Source organism: Calidris pugnax, unplaced genomic scaffold, assembly GCF_001431845.1.
Source record: "Calidris pugnax isolate Ruff unplaced genomic scaffold, ASM143184v1 scaffold41, whole genome shotgun sequence".
In the NCBI taxonomy this organism is placed as follows: domain Eukaryota; kingdom Metazoa; phylum Chordata; class Aves; order Charadriiformes; family Scolopacidae; genus Calidris; species Calidris pugnax.
In genome coordinates, this window is record NW_015094509.1 from 17,831,131 (window position 1) to 17,853,118 (window position 21,988).

General features: G+C 40.5%; 1 protein-coding gene across 3 annotated transcripts in view; it reads right to left on the reverse strand.

Annotated features, from left to right (window-relative positions):
* The window catches only part of SAMD12 (sterile alpha motif domain containing 12), a 153,841-nt gene extending 132,706 nt beyond the window's left edge, over positions 1 to 21,135 (reverse strand). Inside the window, exons 1-2 of one of the 3 annotated variants that reach the window (XM_014965479.1) lie at positions 21,045 to 21,135; positions 12,387 to 12,565 (exon numbers count right to left, since the gene is read on the reverse strand). In XM_014965479.1, the coding sequence (XP_014820965.1) occupies positions 12,387 to 12,565; positions 21,045 to 21,072 (207 nt within the window). In that variant the 5' untranslated portion in view covers positions 21,073 to 21,135. The remainder of the gene's footprint in view (positions 1 to 12,386; positions 12,566 to 21,044) is intronic. The other 2 variants (XM_014965480.1, XM_014965478.1) reach the window with 2 other exon arrangements.
* Positions 21,136 to 21,988: the final 853 nt, after the last annotated feature.

Consider the following 21,988-nt stretch of genomic DNA (forward strand, 5'->3'; position numbering starts at 1 on the left):
TACTTTTCACATTTTCTTTCTCAGCTGTCCTGTCTCTTTCATGAAATTTAAGCTATTCTCCGTCTCGCAGCTCAGGAGACAGCGTGCTCACTCCAAGACGCAGCAGCACAGCTCCAGCAGCGAGTCCCACACCTTCCCATTTCCATTTCACTTTGCCATTGAAGCTTTCCACGTGGAGCTGCTCACCACTTGTACACAGCTGCTATGCTGCCATTTTACAATAATAAATTAATATTTCATTACCAGCTGCTTATGAGGACATATTTCCAAAACCTCTGTAGTCAACATGTATTTTCCACTGAAGTCGAACACTTTTGAACTGTCCTGTCCCTAGAGGAGATCGAGTCACCTTGTGACTACTGAAAGCGCCAAGGTTTACTGCATGAGATTAAATACCTTTCCATGTTCTCATGGAAGAGATTACATGGAGGTGGAGATTCCTTCCTCACGTTTATTCTACTGCTGTTTTATTTCTTTGAACATATTTTCTTCCATTATATTACTACACAAAAATATTTGCATATGTACATAAGAAAAAGGCCATTTCGTGACAGACAAGAAAATACTATCAATATCCACAAATGCTTGTGATGCTATTCTCTTGGCTAGTATAAGCAGAAATAAGCTAAGCAATTTGACATCTTGATTTCTAAACTGAGACGTAACACAGCAGTAATGCACCAAAATATTATGGCACTTTGTTTGAAAGTATTTGTTAGCGCTATCACAATTCATTACTGTGTAACATTTGTGTTGCAACACAGAGCTAATTAGTTTTTTATAAGTGTTTGGAGAGAATAAAAATAGTCAATTAGAATAACTTTTTTAACAAATTGGTCAAAATTCACTGGTCCTGAAGGCTTTCACTAACAAACATAAGAGCCACTTGTGATAATTACTCTCAAAAATGAAAGTAAAAAAGAAATATTCTTGTATGATTTTTGCTTTGTGTTGCTTCACTGATTAAAACAACAACACATGTAAAGCTCATTACTTATATTTTTATATTTCATACATATTCCAAAGGTCAATGAAATTCAGTTTACTGTTTTCATACAATACTCTTTGTCAATCTATTTGATTAAATAATCCTAACAGGATTAAAAGAGAAACAACTAATATGAACTTTGCTAAGGGAGTTTATCTGTTTATACATGTAGCAGATTAATACCCATTAATAAAACCATAAGAGTAACTTTCTAATAGGCAGAAAAGTTTCACCTTCTACTGTGTTTTATAGCCCTACTTGCTTGTGTCAGCACAGAAGTTTTATTCTTCTAGTGTATTTGCATGCAGCAGCAACAACAATTTTCTGTTTTTACCACTTTCTCAATTCTAAGATTTATAAATACAGTGGGATATTCAGACTCATCCTAGAAATTATTCTTCCCTCGCACAATATTTCATTTTCTGCAGTCAAACTCCCTTTTACTGCAGATATTCTACTACTTTGCTCGACTTTCATCATCCACCTACTATCCTTGCAGCCTATGCCTTCCTTGGCTTTTTCTTTTGATCATTTGAGCTCAAACATATATCCCAGGCTACAAGATGGAAAAATTCACTGCTCCCCATTCTGTTCATGTAATTAAAGCACTGGACACAGAGGGCTGCTACGTTTCTCTGAATAAAAAAATGTTTGCAATCTCCTGTTTCACTGTAAGATCACCCAATTCTCATCTCTTACACATTAGGACAAAGTGAAGCACTTGGTAAAGCTGGTGCAGTGATGTAAAATCAAAATACATTTGCTTATTAAGGTTACTACTCTTTTAGATAGAAACTCCCGTTCTTCCTAATCTCATTCAGTCTCCCCCTAGCTCTATTTAGGCTGCACTTCCACAGACTTTTCTCTCGGCAGCAAAGCAATACTTTCCGTAACTACTGCCAGCATGGCAAAGTGATTAAAATAAGACAAATTAACAAGGAAATGCTGCCAAAGGGGACAGTTCTCATTGGTTGCACTCGACCAACTAGTATAGAGTACTGTGTCACTAATAAAAGCCAGAGTGAGATAACTCAGGTGGATGATAAATTGATCATCAACTCACTGAAGTCAAAGAACTGAGCAGTCAGCTCAATAAAGTGAGAGAAAGTAGGGGTTTGGGCCTGAAACGTGCTGCAGGAAATACACCACTAAATGGGATGCTCCATCATCAGTTCAGAGAGGACACACTTGTACTTCCACTCCATCCTGCCCCCTCTCCAAAAAAAAAGGAGGGGAACAACCCATAAACCCAGAACAAAAACCTAAACACAGGGTATGGGAGGAAGAAGATGATGAATATGCAGATAAGAGTTAAGTAAGAATTTAAGAATTTAATCAACAATGACCCGGTTTTATTTGCCATCATTCTGCCAAGTATAGAGGAGCTAATTAAATTTTCAAATTCAGTTTCATCTGTTTAGTTTATTTTGTGTTTTTAGAATCACTTGCAATTTGCATAAAATATTTTAGAGCTCAACAACAGGATGCACTCTGATGTGGGTTTCCCCCCCCCCCAAATGTCAGGCCTGTTCATGTAACCTGACTACATTCTACAGTATTCTTTTTGGAATCAAAAGTTAAGACAATTTCCTTGCCAATTATTCTGCTTTTTGGCTTTTTTATGTCCTTTGGAACCTGGAAACCAGGGCAGGGGAGAAAAAGTCAGAAGGAAAGAAAAAAGGTAGTATCTTATATTTTTTCCTCCTAGCAAAAGACAGAAGGGGGAATTTTTACTAATAGACGCATACAAATAACTGAATTTCATCTGAATTTGAGAGTTTAATCAATATGCTGAACACTTACCTGATCTGAGGATTTCATTTGGCATAGTTTTTTATTTTTTTCTCTCCTTCAAAAATACTGTTTAAAAATTAAACCCTTCAAATACTAAATTATTTCAACAGTGTCAGGGAACACTGTTGAAAAAATCAGCTATGGCAAACAAAGCTGATAATAATTATTCAGGCAAAAAAATATTTCCAAAATCATCTGCTACCAGTTAGGATGGACAATTAACTACAGTTTGCAAACCATAAAGTAGTCTTCCCTACAGAAAACAGCAGTGACAGTTTAATAAGCATGAACCTTAACAAGCACTTCAGATTCTTCTACAGTCAACAAGCAAGGTTTCAGGAAAGCTTAGTATATGGAATAACATTCTTAGTTTTCCTCATCAAAAATTACCATCTAATGCTGAGATGTTGACAATTAAGCTATTTGTTCTTTAGGACAAACCTGAAAAAAAGCATAAATTCTGAGTCATCAAAAGAGAAGTAAGTTTGAAACAGTCTTATATCTGAAGGAGAACATACAATTGTGATAGAAAACCTTTTTCTGGAGATGAAGACTATTTCATCAGCAAGGATATTGATTATTTAAAAATACATCTTCAAACCTATACAAAAGCTTTATTTAGATGAAAGATTATTACCAGCATAGGTATGCTGAAGTTCAGTCACATCCACGTTTTCATAATGAAAACACATTCACAAAATCCTTCACAATCTAAAGTGTATTGCTAAGATTAAAAGCAATCAGCCTTGAATGAAAGATGAATTAATAGCATTCTAAAACCATTAGATACAGATTCTATTGTCATGCTTTTTTTTTAAAGCAAGAAAAAAAAGGCAAAAAAAGTAGAAGGTGTCTAGGTCAGCAAAGTCATCAGCAGTTGATGGATGCACTTACAGACATTAGAGAAAAAAGGAAAATAGGCAGAACATAATACCCACTTATGAGATTCTCTATGTTAAGGATTAAAAAAAAAGGCCTCAAGATACACAGTAGCACTACCTTCTTCAGACCTGAAGGTTTTCTATTTTTAGATATGCATGTCAAGGACACATTTAACCCTAGAAGTGCTGCTTGATGCATCATTACAGTATTCATACCTAGATGTTAGTAGAATCAGAAATATTTATTCTACCAAGTACATCTTCTGAGAACAACCCCTACCAGTAATAACTATGATCTCTGGGTGAGGAACTAGGAGATAAGGAAGAAGGAGGAATTGATGCTCCAGACCATGTTAATGACTGCTAGCAGTTGTGCAGTGACCTCCAGCTAGGCAGGAGAACGGTCAATTTAACAGCTTCCTATAACCTGGAATTGTGCCCTTGCTCCCTTCTCCCCAACACCACAGTTTTCACACAGGAGATGCTTCTATTATTGAGCTTTTAAGGTTGCAAAAGAGAAGGGTGATATCTGTGAGCTGCTGTGGGATATAAGATGGGCACAGCTGTCTCATGAAACCCATGCTGAGCTTCTCCCACTGCACAGTCAGTCAGACCAGTGGGAAGCCCTAAGCAGATTCTGCTGGTTATTTGGTCTGAATCAGGCATAGGTGGGTAGCATTGCAGGAACAGGTGGGGCCAGGAACAGCATCTCCCATTTCAGGCAACAGTTTGTGAAGCAGGATTGACTTAACTGGTTGTAGGTAACTCTTTGACTGTAGTGAGCTCTTTACTCTCTGTAGGGGGATAGCTGAAAAGATATAGGCTTACCATGACAGAGGGGTAACAAGATCAGTTTGGTAGGTGAGAAGACTGACTGGTGGGCAGAGGATGGCTATGTGTCAGTCTGTAGGGTCTCAGAGGGCTGGCAGACCGAAGATGACAGCTGGCATACTTAGAGGATAGGAAAACATCACAAGTTTGCATGAAGAGAACAGCAGACAGTTCAAAAGCTAAAATAAGTAAATAGCCTAAAAACAGAAGGTAATCTCTTTTCTCTTCTTAAACTGTGAATTTGTTGAAGGAATTGGATTCATGTTCCCTAATCTTTTAAAGGGAAATTACTTGGGATGTTTGATGCCACTATCACCAAGAGCACTTGTCGTTTCCAACTGCCAAAGGCCTCAACTGCTCATTAATGCTGACACCTCCCAAATTCAAAGAAACAGATTGTTGTACTGCTTCCTTTCCCCCTCTGCTCTCCCATTGCAAACTTACAACACTTCTTTTTGTTTAAGAGTCTGTCACACTTGGGTATCATTCTTAGTTTTGAACTAACTCTGGAAATGCCCAGGGGGGTTAATAACAATGTAAAAGCACCCCATCAACATAACTAGAAGCAGGAAAGTACTAGAAGTAGGACACAGGCACTTAAAGCCATCCCCAGGCTGAATCACTATATTAAAGCTTCACTTAATGGCATCACAGCCAAGGAAACCCCACACTACTTACAAATCAGTTGGTCAAAAAAATTAAAGAGGGAAAGGGAAGAATTTTCTCTCATTAAACATGACATTCTCTTTACCTTTTGCTTGCCCCACTGATAATATACAGCATCACAGAAAATGTCTGCTTTAACATTTGGGAGTTGTTTCCCTGCTCCCTGCAGCGGCACATCAGCTACACAGTAATCTGCAGCTGACTGTGGAACAGAGATAAAACAGACACACTTCTAGCTGTAGTACACATTCAGAAACAGCTAAAAAGAACTAGTATTTGCAAAGTGCAAAATGAAAGCACACTGAAAAGCCTCCTTGATTTCAGAGGTCATTATCACTGGCAGTTTTCCAGTGCCCAAAGGCCCTATATGAGACAAGATATCCCTCAAACACCGGCCGTGCTCTAGTCCCCATCCACCAAATGCTTCCAATCAAAATCAGAGGCGTGACACAGACAAAGCATCAGTGGAGGCCTTCACCACTACCCACCACGGGAAACAGCTGGAGGATCTGTCCCACAGAGAAGAACAGGCAGCAAACAAGCTGCTGCATTTGTTATTCTCAGGCAGCCCCACCAAGCCAATGTCTTCCACTTTTCAGGGACACACTGCAGAGCTTTTGGACTATCAATTTTACATGCACACATACAAAAGACACAATTTTGATAGCAAATTTATTCCAAATCTCAGTTTTCTACTGAAGCAACAGTTTTAACAGGTCCTAATTATCATCATTCTCCTACAGCTGGAAAAACTGAGCTACAGAGCAAGAACTTCACTTCTAGTGAAGAGTAACAGGCATCTAAATCCAAAACCAATCAAAAGAAAGGGGGCAAATGAAACACACACACACTCCAATCATTTTCTTTTAATCCCAAAGACACTTTTTCAGATTAAGTGGTGTTTGCTTCCCAGAAGATCATCTTAAACATAGCTGCATACATGGGACTAGTCTACCCTAAGCGTTCGAAGTATGATTTGAGGTAAATGCAGCTTCTAAATTATAGTCTTGTAACACAAGGTTTCACCTCCATCAGACATTAGTAGCCATTTGAACATCAGCTAGTAAGGCAGAGGACGTCACTGAGTTTGAGATCCAAATACCTAAACTCAAGTGTCAATGTAGCCCCCAAAGCCTACACAGATTCAGCTGAGCGGTGCTCTCTTCAGATGGATCCCTCTCTACCCTCCTCTGAGCATGCTGACTAGATCTCCACCAAATGTAATAGGAGTCTAGATACCTAGCTTATACACAGATACTTAATTTAAGCTGCCCTCATCAGCAAACTCAATTCCACCCATGGTGACTGAGGGGAAGACAGGCTCCACTCTGCCCCAGGCCAGCCTTTTCCAGACTCTCCTAATGAAATCCCTTCCCTCCTTAGCACACCTCTGCGCTGAGGGAAAGCTTGACAGATTGATAACGCAAGAAACACCCTTCAGACATTATCAAGGCTATTACAGTCCCACAACCCTCTTGTGATTGTGACACATTTCACTCCCAGTGCTCAGCAATTATGTTATTTTTTCAAAATGGAACAGAAAAAAGTTCCCACTTGTAGAGAGAGAGGTAGACTACAGCAACTGCTGATCAGTTTTGTCAGAAGTGTCCAGAAAACACATGTGGCAGATTAATGAAATTATTGTTATAAGTCAGATGAAATGCACTATTTGCAGAACCTGCAGTGCCAGCAGTGGAGCATTAAACTGCTTTCCCATTTTAAATGCTAAATTGGTTTTATAATACATTTTGTAACCCCTCTAATCACAATGCTATTATTTTCTTTACCGGGTGATTCTATACTTTCCCTTCCCCATCAAGGCAGCTGTATCATTAAAATACTGCTTTATTTTTGCAGCAATCTCTGTGAAGCCTTTAAAGTAGCTTCAAAGTGAAAGCAGAGGGTTTGGATGGCTTTGTGGAGCAGCTTCAGAACGAGGCAAGCAGCAGAACGGGCACTATAAGTACATTATGCATCCACACGCTGTATGGAATTGCTTTTCCCTCTGAAAGCTGCTCCATCTTTTTATCTATATTTCTTTTCCCCTGAAGTAGTTTTTTTCAATAATGTGTCTGTGTCTACACATGTCTATAGTATTAGACATTCCACTTATTTCTAGTGTACTACCATGGTTTTACTGCTTATGTTTGCTAATACATACTGCAATTGCTGCTCCTTTTCACACTAGTGTAATGGGAAAGAACACAAATTTCACACTGATATCTTTCACAGGGCAACAGGAGCCAGATCAGACTACATTTCCCTCCTTATGCTCCCTCAGCTGCCTCTCTGTAACCATCTGCTCTTGCCTGCCCTACACGAGGGCTGCGTGTGCTCCCCGCAGCACACCCCACCGCTTTGCTGTGCATTTGTGCAGCCCCCGGCGCATCGCAGGGTCAGACTCCACCGCTTCCCACGGGCCAACACCTTCCCGACCTTCACTGGGTGCACGTAACCACTGAAAATGTTTTCATCGTTGATTTTTTGGTGAAAGTCCAACTGTAAAAAGCCCGACAAACAGAAATTTCTCTTCCTATTATCACCTGATGGACTGAAGTCATAGATAGGGCATGCTTGTACAGATGAATTTCATAATCCCTTTAAATAGTTTGGAAGGTCAATCAATCCTGGTCTTTGTGAGTAAACTTCATCTGTTCTACTTACACCCATCTAAAGAATATTAATCTGAGCTGATTATTTTGACTTCCTATGGGGAGAAAGAAGGGAAACAACAGGAAACCAATCCCACCTTGTGATGGGGAGTGAAGGAGAATGAAATGAATAACGGACCTTTGCAGATGCCCTGCTCCTCTCCTCACTGCCCTGGGCAGAACACAACAAACTAACTCAGGCAAGATCTCCCACTTCCATGCGGCTGCTGTCAGGGCAGATGATATTTCAGAATCCCCAGGCACGCAGTCAGGGCAAACAGGATGGACAGGAGAAGCCAGATCTTTTATGCTGAACATAGAAACCTCGCTGCAAAAATGTGGTCTTTCACATTACGCTATTTGTAACAACAATGGATGATATAACAATAGGGAAAAACATGCTACAGCAAGAATACACTTGGATTCTGAATCAGGCATTTGTCCTGCTGTCATAACGTGGCTTACAGGACCCCGACAGAGAGAAAGGTTTCTTGTTTTCCTGGCTCTTGACAACGTAACTTCTGAACCATGCAGCTCTATTCTGCACTACAATAGTTTAGGTTGGAAAAGACCTTTAAGGTCCAACTGTTAACGTAACACTGTCAAGTCCACCACTAAACCACGCTCCTCAGCACCACATCTATACATCTTTTAAATATCTCCAGGGATGACAACTCCACCAAGTCCACCAAGCAAAACGGTAAAACCTCATGGCCCCAGTTCAGTGGGCATTGGTGTTTCTCAACCAATTGCAAATATAAAAGAAAAAAAAAAAGGGTGGGGTTGGTAGAATAAAGTGGCCTCAGCTTACCAAGCAGCTGTGCTGATGAACACGTATGTTCCATCACGCTCACCACTGGGACTGCTACTTGGCAAATACTTTCTTTCTCATCCAACCCATTTTGAAAGCTTGACCAAAAGGGATAAACACTGTGAAGCAAAAACTGACTGACTGAAAAACCTGGAGAATTCTTCTAGAAAATTACTTTTTCTATTCTCTTGTTAGCGAACAGTACCAGAGCATTTTTATTTTTTAAAATAACTCACAAAACACTTTTATATTTCTAAGAATTCTGTAACACCCATATTACTGAGAAGCCTCTCTTTCATGCTTGGACAGTTCATCACACACTTGAAACAACACACCAGATACTTCCCGAGCAGAGCAGAACTCTCCTGGAAGCCAGAGGAGCTGCTTCTACCCCAGTCAGTCCTGAACTGGGCCCAGTAAACCGAAATAAATTCTCATCCTCTTATTATTGAGTTCAGTCAGCCCTTTCCTATCGTTCGATGCAATTTTTAAAATAAAAAGCATTTTTTTTAAGAAAGCAAAATTAACCAAAAGAATTAATGAGCTGCACTGCAGTAAAGTAGTATAGTCTACTGGTGTTTATATAGCACTTATCAACAGAAGGCAAGATAAAAAACCTTCTCACTTCTTTTACCAGTTTCTTTTCATAGTTTTCATGAACATTTTAAAGGACTGTTAATTTGTCTCCGAGTCCAATAAAAAACTACCATTGCTAAAACAAGATAAAAAGTCTAACTGTAGTGGTTGCTGTTAAAAAGCCTTTATTATTTCCTACTGCTGGTACCACATAATGAGACAAAGTGTATCACCAGATACGCACACCTTATTTAGGAATCAAAACTACCTGAATAAATAATCTTCTAATAATGAAAGGCCAGATTTGGGTCTCATGCTTACAGTGAAGAGGGCTTTATGAGTGCAACATGTGGGGAACCTTGATACAAGTTAATACTTCTGTAAGAGCTGGTTTTCTGAATTTTGTTAGGAAAGTCACCTTCTGTTAAAGCCTATACTCTGAGAAGTACAGGACTTCAAAAGTATATTATCACTGAACAGGGGGGTGTGAGGGACCTCAAGGACCACCTGGTCCAATCTGTCTCAGCAAAAGCCGTACTCATCAAGAACTTCTAAATGAATGGTCCTTCGCTCACACTACACTTCCTGCTGTCTGCATCTCAAATATTGAAACAAACACTTGCGTTCCCCTATTTACATTACAGTAGCTGCATAAAAAGGAACTTTAAATCTGTCTGTAGCCCATGAGTTACTACTGTTCCGTGGGTCCATAGCTGATGACAGAAGAACATACTTCATTAGAAGGGAGATTTTGTGTGTTTCTTTGGACAGCAAAACCCCAAAGCAGCCAGGGGTTTAAAGGGCTGGAATTGGTCCCAGTGAAGACAAATTAGAAAGGTGAAAGATGGTCTATAAGGCATCTTAAATTGCATTCAATAGATTGCATTGCTTTGTGCAATGTAAGTCTCACTACTGTGGCTATAAGTTAGTAATATTGGAATACACAGGATTGGAAAGAAACCTTTTTAAAAACAACTGAACAATGAGGAAATATAAAACAAATGGATCTGCCCACAATGTTTTATTTACAACACTTTATTCCTGCTCATCTTTCCGCTGTACACATATGATGGCACGGATAAAGTTTCATAATGGCAGCTTAATTCAACTCTTAAAGCCACACAAGTTACAAACTCAACTCTATATTCACATTTTAGAGGACAAAACAACACAATTTTTAAATTTAAGGCAGAGCAACCCAGAAAAGACAGGCCACCTCAGGCTGTAACATAGGAAGCCAGATGAAAAACATCACTAAGTTAATACAACACATAAAACCAGAGTTACTAACAAGGCAGCAATACCTTCAGAAAAAGAGTCCACTTCATTTGCTTGATACTATTATGCCAAGCTTATTCCATCAAGGAAAATGTTTAGTGGTTTGTTTTTAAATCTGAAGCATGCCTAACTTTATTTAGAAAGCTACTGCAATCAGGTGTAGGAAACCAACAGCTGATTTGAGTTCTTTGAGAGCACTATGCTTCCTCTCTTCCCCAGCTACCTCCAGCAGGGACAGCCATGGAAATGGTTTTCTATTCATCAGTCCAAGAAGTACAGCTCAGGCAGTGGAAACTGTCTCCATTACATTAAATCACTGATGTATTTCATCCTGATTTTCCACTAGGATGAGTCTTTTGCAAGCAAAGGCAAGCTTGATCTGCCTATGTTACATGTCAACTACACATGAGCCCACTCTCAATTGGAAGTCCCATTGCGTCATTTAGCTTCTTCACGTCCAGGCTTGTAAGATTTCCTCTGAGCTTAACACACCTCCATAGCTTTCAGTACAGCACAGATTTTCATCTGGTGATGTTGAAATACAGGCAGGGTTAGCTTGCTTTTGTCTGCAAAAAGCTGGGTAAATGCATTATTAGCCGAGCTTTGTCTCAAAGCCCATCCAAAATTTGGTGGTCTTGTTACCATATGAATGATTCAAAGCAACAAGCACAAACCTGTTCTCCAGGAGTTCAAGAGAAATTAACGTGCTTGATAACTGGCCACAAAACAGACTGCAAGTAGCAGTGATTTTGATCAATGCCAACCTGTACTGGATGTAGTTCAATGACTCAAGACAGAATGAAATCAGCTTAAATTGTACTCATTTAAAACTAGATATTTTAGATAAAAGTCAGAATGGAGAATTCATACCACACCTTCATTGTCAAGGCTACTGCTCAAAGAGTTTAATGCTATTTTATTCTAAAAGTGAAATACAACACAACTGTATGTGTGTTATCTGTTACATTTATTGTGTTGATGACTGGAGCAAATGCTCTTATTTGTTCAGTCACTAAATTAATTGTTACTGCCTTTTTTTAATCTTAAAAAAAAAAAGAAAAAAGGATACTAGCTTTATTTGCTCTATTAATTCTCCAAGTGTCCAATTCAGTAAAAACTCAATTTTCCGCTCTGCAGAAATCACCCCCAAAATGTTGGGTTTAGGCCTTCAAAGATCAAAAAGACTGATAAGACTTTTAAAGAACATCTCCTAAATTTAATTTTATAACATTCTCTTATTTTTCATTCCAGTTAAAAACTAATATGACGCATTATTGTTTTATACCCAAAGTGTCTGGAGCACACACACTCACCTGCACTTGGTAGTCATGTCTGCTGCACACAAACAAGAAACAGCGGCTTATGAATGGGAATGGACACTTCATTTGTCTTTAGGAATTCACCTCTGAAGTATGTTTATTCACTGACATATCAGACACAGAAGAACTGACCTAGTATTTTACCTAAAATTAGTTACGGGTTTATTAAACTCAGTCACCCATATAAAAATCCATATATTCATATATCCATAGAACCTTTTGCTTCCCTTACCTGCCCCAGGAAAAAATAAACAAGCAAACAAAAAAACCACTCAAGAAAAACCCATCTGTTCCCATACTGGTTGTTACCCAAGTCATTTGGAAAAAAAGTATCCACAGCGCCTGAAAAAGAGAGATCCCATTATTTCAATTATCTTCATCTAGAGAAAAATAAAACAGTGCCACCTCCAAGATGCGTGGAGGGTAAAACTCCATGGCAATACCTTGCTGCTGTAACACCCACTTCCTCAGACTGTTACTTTTTGCACCTTTGTATGTCTTTAACAGGATGATAAATGCTTTTCAGGTGGTACCCAGGACTTCAAGGAGCCTGGGTTCTTTAAGACTCACCAAAATAAATAAGAAACCTACCTTGGATATTTCTGGCTCCACTTGTTGTCTCTTGGGTGTCTCTTTTGACTCTGGCCCTTTTGGAGTACTAGTGTTCTTAACAGAGGGCGATTCAACTCCTTCACCTTCAAGTTGCAGATTAATACCTTCTGTGGGGACAGGGTGATCAATACCATTTGGATTCAGATTGCAATGGATAGCTGGGGAAAAAAAATATAAGAGAGAAAAAATTGCTTAGGAAAGAAGAACCCAATGTTGCAAACTTTTATCACAAAGTACCAAGAAGTGCCATGTGGTAACCAGAGCTATGTCAGATCACGGCAAAAGAACTGTCTGTACCTTGACATGGATTCAGGGTGAGATATTTAAGAAAGTAAATGAGAGGCAACGCAGCACTGTATAAAGCTATTTAGTGCAGGCTGCTGTGCTGAACTGTGCTCCACTATATTCATTACAGCAGCCAAGATGCTCAACTTACAGCTTTTACTAGGATAGGACAATATATTCCACGTATTCATCATTCAGCCATACCTTCTTTTCTTTTCTAGGCAAGCAAGTTAAGTTTTTCTATTACATGTTCAATTACTACAACATTCTAGGCCCTAAACAATGTGGGACAAGTAGGTTGCGCAGGGTGAGTCAGCAAGTCAGTCTCTGCACAGAGTAATGACTTACCCAGCTGATTATCTCTCCTTCAGCACTTTGTACCACTGCAAATTACCACCTACACCATTCTAATAAGCAAGAGGGATGTACTCTCTAGGAGCATATAATGAGGTGTGGACTAATGAGAGCAGAATAAGGAAAGCAGCCAGAGGAAAAAATAAAACAAATGCAAACCATACCACAGAAATGCACATTTAGAACTACTGCAGTCATTTAATTGTTTTCTGTCCAAAATTTCACATTTACAAAGAGAGTAGCTTTAACAACCTTCTCGGCACACGTAGCAATTTTAAAAGTTGTGGATCCTAAGGCAACTTCCCTTTCACACAACTATCCGATTTTTGCATTCATGTTCCTGGGTAACTGCTACTTTTAGCATTACTCATAGTTAATGGTCCCAACTTCCCCTGTACACAGAAGAATTTTGCTCAGATACTGTGCTGCAATGTTTGACAGAACTGAATAGAAACCCAAAACACAATACAAAGCCAAAATAAAAGCTGCCCTTTTGCTTGGCTTCGAAGCAAAGGGTGGGGACCAGAGGAAGGAATCAGAACTGCCAGTTTCTACCAGCTACGGATCAGCCCTTGAAAACCTCTCACAGGAAACAGGCCCAAGCTGCCAGAGAAGGCAACAAGTCCTTCAACTACAGCATCTTTTGAAAACCCATTCACCTATCCCAGAGTCTTAATTGAAAACTTGGAGCCTAAATTGCAGCAATTCCTCAGTGCAGAATTAAAGCAGATGCCAAAAAGTTGGCCTTTTCTCCTTGGAGTTTTAAAAAAACCATCGAAATATTTGTAAAAGGTAAGTGATCTGCCCAAGCACTACAATACCTACATCTGCAAGCTAGGGATGGAAATATCTCCTATCTTCAAGTCAAAAGAACATTATGTAATTCAGTAACAACACTGAGTGATGGAAAGCAGTAAAGAATTGCAACATGTTTAATTACAAATTGTGGCCATTTTGTACAGAAGAACAGAAAAATACATCACTGACCCACAGAAAACTAGTAAATGAAACTAAAAATGGGAAGGGAATTAAATTTCAGTCTCACTGTGAGTAGCTGTAGGGGATTAGTCCTGGACTTCTACAAGTATGTAAAAGAGACAGAGACCGTTCTCCAAATAGTCAATTCTTTAGCAGACAGCATGAGAGGAAGAGGAATCACTAGACATGATGTCCAGTGGAGACCTTCTGGGGAAGGAGACAAAAGAGGAGAATGACACAGAGCTTCTGGAGGTGAGGCGGGGTTTCTACTAGCCACCCCAGGAGCAGGATTTCCAGCTAAAAATCCCTTCTTTCTCAAAAGGGATCCTCCACCTGCTTAGGCCTTGCATAGAAAGTCGTGGCTTTGCTTTAAAAGCACTGAAAACCCTCTGACAAGCTTTTGGAGAACTCCTGGGTTTCCACTTTTGTTCCTCAGACAAAAGAGCATTTTTTATTTTAATAGGGAAAAAAAAGCACATAGGGAAAAGGGGTCTGCATAAGATTTTGTGGCTGTTGTTCTTATATGTAATCTTTCTGTCTCATTTCAGCGGGGCAGGCATCTGCAACATCTCCCTGATAACCTGAAGAGCTGCTACAGAGCCTCATTTCCCAAACTAGCTCTAAGGAGATTTTCCCTAAGCCTAACTGCAGCTCTTCTTGCAAGTCTCTTTCTTCCCTGGTTTGAACCAATTCTGCAGGTTGGCAGAAGGCACTGCAACACCAAATCCCATTGTTCTGGCATTCCCTCTCATTGGGGAGGAGGGAAAAATAGATGACTGTCTTCAAGTCAGTCCTTTCCTCCTACTAGTTTTCCCAGCCAGACCGAGTCAACCCAACACATAAATATCTAAACCTTAATAATTTTAGTAGAGGCCTTTCCTAACTTTTGAGTCCTTTATTTCTAGGTGCACTCCATACCTATGCCCCTTCCTGGATTTTGCTTTTGTCATGGCTAAAAGACTGCAATGGAATTGAACTTGAACAAAGCTGTTGCTTGATTTTTCCCTTGCAGGACCTCTTTCTGTATCAGAGAAAAAGCAAAATCTTTTTTACTTCTGCAGCGAGACTAATAGGCTTCACTTGCTCTGGCTGTATGGCCATTATGGGGAGGTATCCAGAACCTGCCAAGCTGTTATGATGAAGGGAGTCTTTAAGGCTTTTAAGCTCCCATGGGAGGTTTCAAAGAGATATTACTTTGTGGTTTATATTTATATCAGTGTATCTTAAGACACCAAAAGTTTCTCTCTCTCCCCTAGATCATATCCATTATCATTATCTATCTCCTCTAGATCATATTTACCTACCTGAAAGAAACAAGTAATTACTAATGACTACTTTACTTAACCATCAGACCACAGAAAAGATGGATGTGATCCACCAAGACAGACTTTTTTGCAGCCCAGTGAGGATGGAAACTGTTCTGTTAGTAGCCAAACTAATCCCCTCCTTCACAAAAAACAGAAGATACCCTAAAACACCTGTGAAAGTACTCCCAGCCACCCCTGCTCCAGCAAGGGCTGGATAGCAGTGAAAAACTATGGAATGGAATTCAGTCCATAAAAATCCTTCCAACTGTCTTCCGCAAGGGTCTTGCCTAGCTGAAGAGAAAGACTTCTGCATACACCTTTGAAACATTAATACACATGAGCAGCATCCAGAAACAGGCAGGTTTTGGCTGTCAGCCCCCTTCCAGTGCTCGCTAGAGAGAAATCACAAAGCACAGTGGGACTTAACACTGCCTGGAAGAACATTGCCAGCAGCAAGTTTCCTGTGGAGTGCAACTCCTCCCTTCCCAGTGCTCCCAAACAATACGGATTAAGGGATGGACAAGGAAAGCCGCCTGGGTTACAGCATTGATTTACCATGCATTACAGGGAGCAAATGATCAAGATTTCTGATAGCATGGTAGCATAAGCATCACCTGGATGGCTTAAAAAAGAAATAAATCACATGGCAAGATGTGGCTCGACTCTTAGCCCATCATTCTTTCAGAAGTAATGAACGTTAGTGCTGTTTCAGCCATGCTTTATACTGGGCTCCTTCAGGATACAAAAGAGAAAAAAATGGAGAGGCTGCTAGTGATTACATAAATGCCCATTACCGTTTTATTGAAGAGAGGCGACAGGTTAAAAGAAACACAGGCTGCCTCAGGAAAGACTTTTCCAAAGTTGTTGAAACCGGGGAAGGCAGGGAGAGCAACTTTTCTTATTTCCTAGGGGTAGAGGGAGAAGGAAAAAGTGCATCTCTCTCCTTCACCCTCATCAGAGTCTTGGCTTACCATACACCTGGACTGAACCTGTTCCTTAAGGAAGGCACACCTCAGCATGGGGAGAAGGCAGACTGAAGGACGGGAGGGAGAAAAGCAGAGGTGAGGATAAGTATCTCAGTCATTTGACAAAGCCAATCTCTCTTTGTCATGAGACACGACATCTTCAGGTAGCCAGCTCTATTGATTTTCCCTAGTGCTGCCTCCAACCTCAGCTACACAGAGGGTAAGAAGGAAAGAATATTTGCTTGAATGAAACTTATTTCCTGTTACCACACAGAAATACACATTTCCATCTCTGTAGCAGACAGAGGTGGAGCTCTCGCCTCCTTTTAAATGTCAATACAAACCAAAATTGCTCCCTTTCAAGATTTGTTAAAAGCAGGGAAAGAGGTCATGGTTTCATCAGTAACAACATATTATGCTCTTAAATCAGCACCGTATATAATTCTAGCTCTAAAATCAGGATCAACTATGCAAAAGTAAGGGCACTGGGGGGGTTAATGTCCTGTAGAACTGAGTCTAGGCAGCTCTTGCAAAAGACTCACAAATCACCAACATTATCACAACCCAACTGCTCTGACCTTCTTAGCTGACTCTTCTTAACTCTCTTTCCGGAACTAATGCCGTTCATCTGGAAAAGATTCTACCTACAGACAAAGCAGTTTTTCACTAAAATACTTGTCCAGGCTCTTACTTCTCATTACCCTGTTATTAGCTAGCACTAGTTCACCCCACCCTCTGCATTCAGGCCATTTTCCCACACTGTTGCTCTGACAATATCCCTACTGTCTCAGCACCTCTTCACTCTAACAAATTAAATGCATCTCATCATTCCCAGACTTTAGAAGTCCATTAAGACACCAAACCCTACCTCCAAATTATCTGATCGTATCAGCCTCATACCACTGGATATCAACAGCATCATTACATTTTGAAACAGAACCTCTTCCAATATTCTTCCATACAATCTCAATATTCATGTATCATCCAGATGTCTTAGTAATACAACTCTTCATCCAGTCTCAGACCACTTAAATTCTCCTTTCCCTGCTGAAAGCCCCACCTAACAGTTGATTAATACTATGTCTCTCTTCATGCTTCCCAACAATTGTCACTTAAATTGGATTGAAAGCTTTCTGTGGTGGAAACTTGTTTTCTTTTTGGGAGGGAGGGTGGATGTTCTGTACAGCTCTGCACAGCAATAAGCACATAACAAATGGTGCTGGCAGACACAATAACATAGATCCACAGATTACACTTATGAAATAGACTATTATTTAAAACAAAGGTACTTAAGTGCTCTTGTACTCCTAGCTCAATGGCAGAGCTGAATCTACAGGAAAATATCTACTTTTGCAGAACATTAAAGAAAAGACTGCTGAGATCTGCCAAATTATGAGAGTCAAAAGCTCTGTGAAAAAATAGTAAGTGGAGCACCCAAAATGGAAAAATGACCATATCTGTCCTAAAAAACTAGGGAAGGAACAAAATTAATGCAATACACAGTGTATTTTTTCCACATGCTAGAACACAAACCCAAGCCTTTTCCATGTAGACGGAGCAAGAGAATTTGCTGCCCTGCAGAAGCTGCCACGTGAGCCGAGCTCCGTGCCCACGCAGATCCCTTACGGCATGCACACGCAGCTCAAACACAAAGCTCACAGGGCAACGTGAATGCTCTGCTCCCCTCGCTGCCTCCCTCCACAGACGCCTGCCTCCCGGGTGGCAAGCAGCCAGAAGACAGCTTGTCTCAGCACGCTTGACGGTACACAAAAGTCACCAAGAGCCACAGTAAGTTACTGGCATCTGGGGGCAAGCCTTGCCTTTTACTAGAGGGGACTCTGTGAATCCTGTCTCGAGAAAAGCCTGAAGGCACTCTTCAAAACACAGCCTTGATATATCCAAAGTTTTGGATGGGCAGATGGAAAGTCTTCATCTCTCCATCTGTAGGCTCAAGGCTTAGCAGATCAAATCTATGATCAATCGCTGCCTCTGTGCTCTCCGCTGCCTACCGTGTCAAACCTTTCATAACTACTTGTTTCAGTGGGAATACTGCTGGCTGCTTAAAATGTTAAGCAGATCAATTAAGGCTACATTAAAGCATATTTGGCAAGTACTTGAGTTACATGCAATAACAATTGCTCTATTCTGAAAAGCGATCGAGTAAAAATAGCATCTTCTTACTCATCTGCCCTGTTCTGTGTGCATCACAGTCATATGCTAGCTTTTGCTATTCCGAGACAAAAAGCAGGCACAGGAGATACCCATCCAAGCTCTAACAATGCTTAGAAAACTTTCACGTGTCAAATACTGGTAAACATGCAAGCTCCATTTTATGTATTCATGCCACAGACTTAGCTACCCAATACTAGGAGGTGAGTCCACACAATCCACCTGCTACTCCCACCATAAAATGCCACGTTGTTGAAAAATAGACAAAGTTAGTCCATAGAGCTGGAACATTAACAAACTCAGGTTGGACATAGCAGGGACCTTATAAAAAGGATCCAAATATCTTTTCAGTCACCTCAGGTCTTCATGAAGGTTACGAAGATGTAACAGGTCTTTCCAGGGAAGGGGATCCTGCAAGACCTTTGGACAGCAGCTCTTCTTGTATGGGTTAAGGTTGCCATTTAAGACCCTCATTGCACCAGGATACTTACGCATTTAAGCTTACTCAGCTAAGAAATTTACTTGTGCATTTTTGACTATTTTCCTATTGGAATCTAACTGATTTCATGTACGGCAATATCCACTTGCCATCCCTTATCTCATAGACTCTAGCAAAGGCAGTAAACATAAAAGACAGTTCCTGTTACACCTGCTCTTCGGGAGACAGCCGCACATTATCACAGGGCTACGTAGACTTTGGAACCTCAGCAATGCAGGTTCTGCCTTTGTAACAGCAACAGGATCTCATGATAATAAGCAGGCACAATGACTGGACAGCCAAATTATTCCTGAAGCATTTTCTCATTCCATTTTAATAAATGCACAGTTGGTACAAGCAGCTCTTGAACTCATACTGGCAACAGAGAGGCTCACTGAAAAAAGGACCAATTGGGTCAATAAATAAGGCAAGTCTACCATAAATCCTGCACATGTATAGAGGAAGAGGAGAATACTGGCAAAGAAGGGGCCATAGTGAGCTATGCAATTAGCTAAAAGCAAAACGGATCCTAGTGGAAAAAAGTAATAAAGGTCAGTAACATGCATCATATGTATACAGGAATATAATTTGAGCAATGGACTACAGTACCAAATAGTAACTTGTTTTGGAAACTAATTTCATCTGTTAGTAAGAAGGTCTGTGCAAGCATCCACAAAGCTGCTCCTGAAAAGTGAAACAGCTCCTCTGGATTTCAAGTTTATGAGATGCACAGACTTGCAACCAAATAGGGTTCTACAGGAGATAAGTGTAACAAAAAAAAGCATCAATGAGTAGACAGAGAGGAAGAGACCTAAAATAACGCTGTCTCTGAAGGAAAAGTATCAACCATACATTGCAATTGTCATTCACCAACTGACTTAGGCAAACTCCAGACTAGGTACCGCTCTTGCCCTCTGAGGATTTCACAGTCGATATGAAGAGGAAGTAGATAGAAAAGATAAAGAACACACCAGGGTAAGAAGCAGGTCTTCAGTATTCCGCTATTTCTGGAAGAAACTTGTCTTGCAATCACTGCTTAGGAGATTAGCTAGTCACGCTCCACCGCAAATTATATTTCTAAGAATGCCTCATCTCAGGTCCTAATAGCACTACTATTCAATTCTATCATCAGCCAGCGTTACATCAGAAACCTTTTCTAAACACTAGTAAGCCTATCCAGCATACAAAGAACAGCTGAGACACACACAAGTTAAGTCTTAATTACGGGATCAGAGGTGCCCTGTCCCAGACACGCATTGCAGTTCTCTGCCTCTGCCCTACTCATGAAAGCTGGCATCTGCTGAACACGTGGCAGAGAAATCACTGCAAGTCAGCTGTGGATCCAGGCTCTATTCCTTGTCCCATGAATGATGTACAAAGCAATCAAAATGCAAAGGAAAATACATTTATTCATTCTCACTAGCATAACTAGTTTGCAATCCAGCAGTTGACTTCTGTTTTCAGCCCTGGATTTCTCTCAACTGCCTAAAAGTTACCTCCTTTATCATTGTTCGAAGCTACCCCTTCCCTTGCACATTTAACCTCAGAGCCTGGAAACGCCTTCTCTCCTTCCCCCAGTAAAATTCTTCACCTCCTACTGCTTACTCATACCACCGTATCCTACTCACTCTAGTACCCCAGCCGATTTGTGTAGCGACAAACCATTAGCTGAGAGCATGCAATTATTTTGCTAGAAGAAAATCCAGGAGAAAGCTTCTATTTACACACATTACAATTCTTCTTTCTTTATGTTTCTGAAACAGCATTATTAAAAGTCTCTTTCTTGCTTTTACTAGGTTATTTGCAGAGAAGCAAATCAACTCAACTAAAATCCCCTTGGGCTGGAGGGCAGCACAAAAACAGGGCAGAGGAGAGCAAATGAGTAGGGGAATGGAGAAAAGTAATGATTGAATGTTCAGCTAAAGACTATGAGCTAGCAAGGTTCCATGTTATATAGAGACAAATAGGACTGCACTAAATACAGGCTACAATTCACCCCAAATTTCTTCCTCACACCCTTCTTCTGTTCTGTCACATACTCCCTGCAAGTATATTAGATCCTGCAATTGACTAGAGAGTTAATTTCAGTCCCCCTGCCCACCTGCTTGCTTCATCCAGGAGCAGCACATGTTAGGGTCAATTCTTGCTGTTCCAAGTAATGAACTTGCTCTTTAATGCCAAGTTCAGCTCACGCTGCACACAGAACATGCAGATACTGACACCAACTCCCATCATCATTCTCTTTGGAGTCCTTCCACCACAGGATGCTTCTGGAGAGAGAGAAAGACCACCCTATGCAAAAGTGAGGGAACATACAACCTACCAGAGGCGGAAGCCACTAAGGCTGAGATCTGTAAATGGGATCTGCTTCAGGCTCTCCTGAAGGTCTTTCTAAGACCATATTTCACAACATTTATGCAGAGCAGTACAGTAGTTTGCAACCCTACCTTGCTGTGGGGAACTGTTATTTTCCAGGACGGCATTTCTACAGCTGCAGCCTAATGCAGGGCCCCTCCTTCCCCCACAATCCCATTGACCTGACACAGCAGAGAGTTAGTTCCTCTTACAGAACAGTATTGGTTCTTACATACTGGGAAAAGAGAACTACATATCTTATACATCATGACCCCGTCTATTAACGTTTTTATAGCTCAGTGCCCCATTCCCCACCTCCTCTCTGTGTTTCTAGGTTGATGTGGCCAAATTCTCCACTCAGTTACTTGATGCAAATCAACCTGCTGCGGTGAGTGGAATTGCTCTGGATGCACAAAAGATGAGCTAGACTTGGTCATAAAAGTGATCAGGCTGGGTCAGACTAAAAGTCTAGCCCTTTATGCCACTGCTTAAGGAAGCAGTGTGAGAGCCAGGCATACATGAATCAACCCTCCCTTGGCAGGCTAGGAATGACCCAAGGTTGAAAGCTGCACCTGGGGAACTGTGTTATTAAGAAAAAAAAAAAAAAAAAGGAAAAAGTGTTTCGTATTTTAAGCACAAAACCTCACAGCTTCATTGTTCTGCCTTGTGAACTAGTTCCATTTTCAAGTT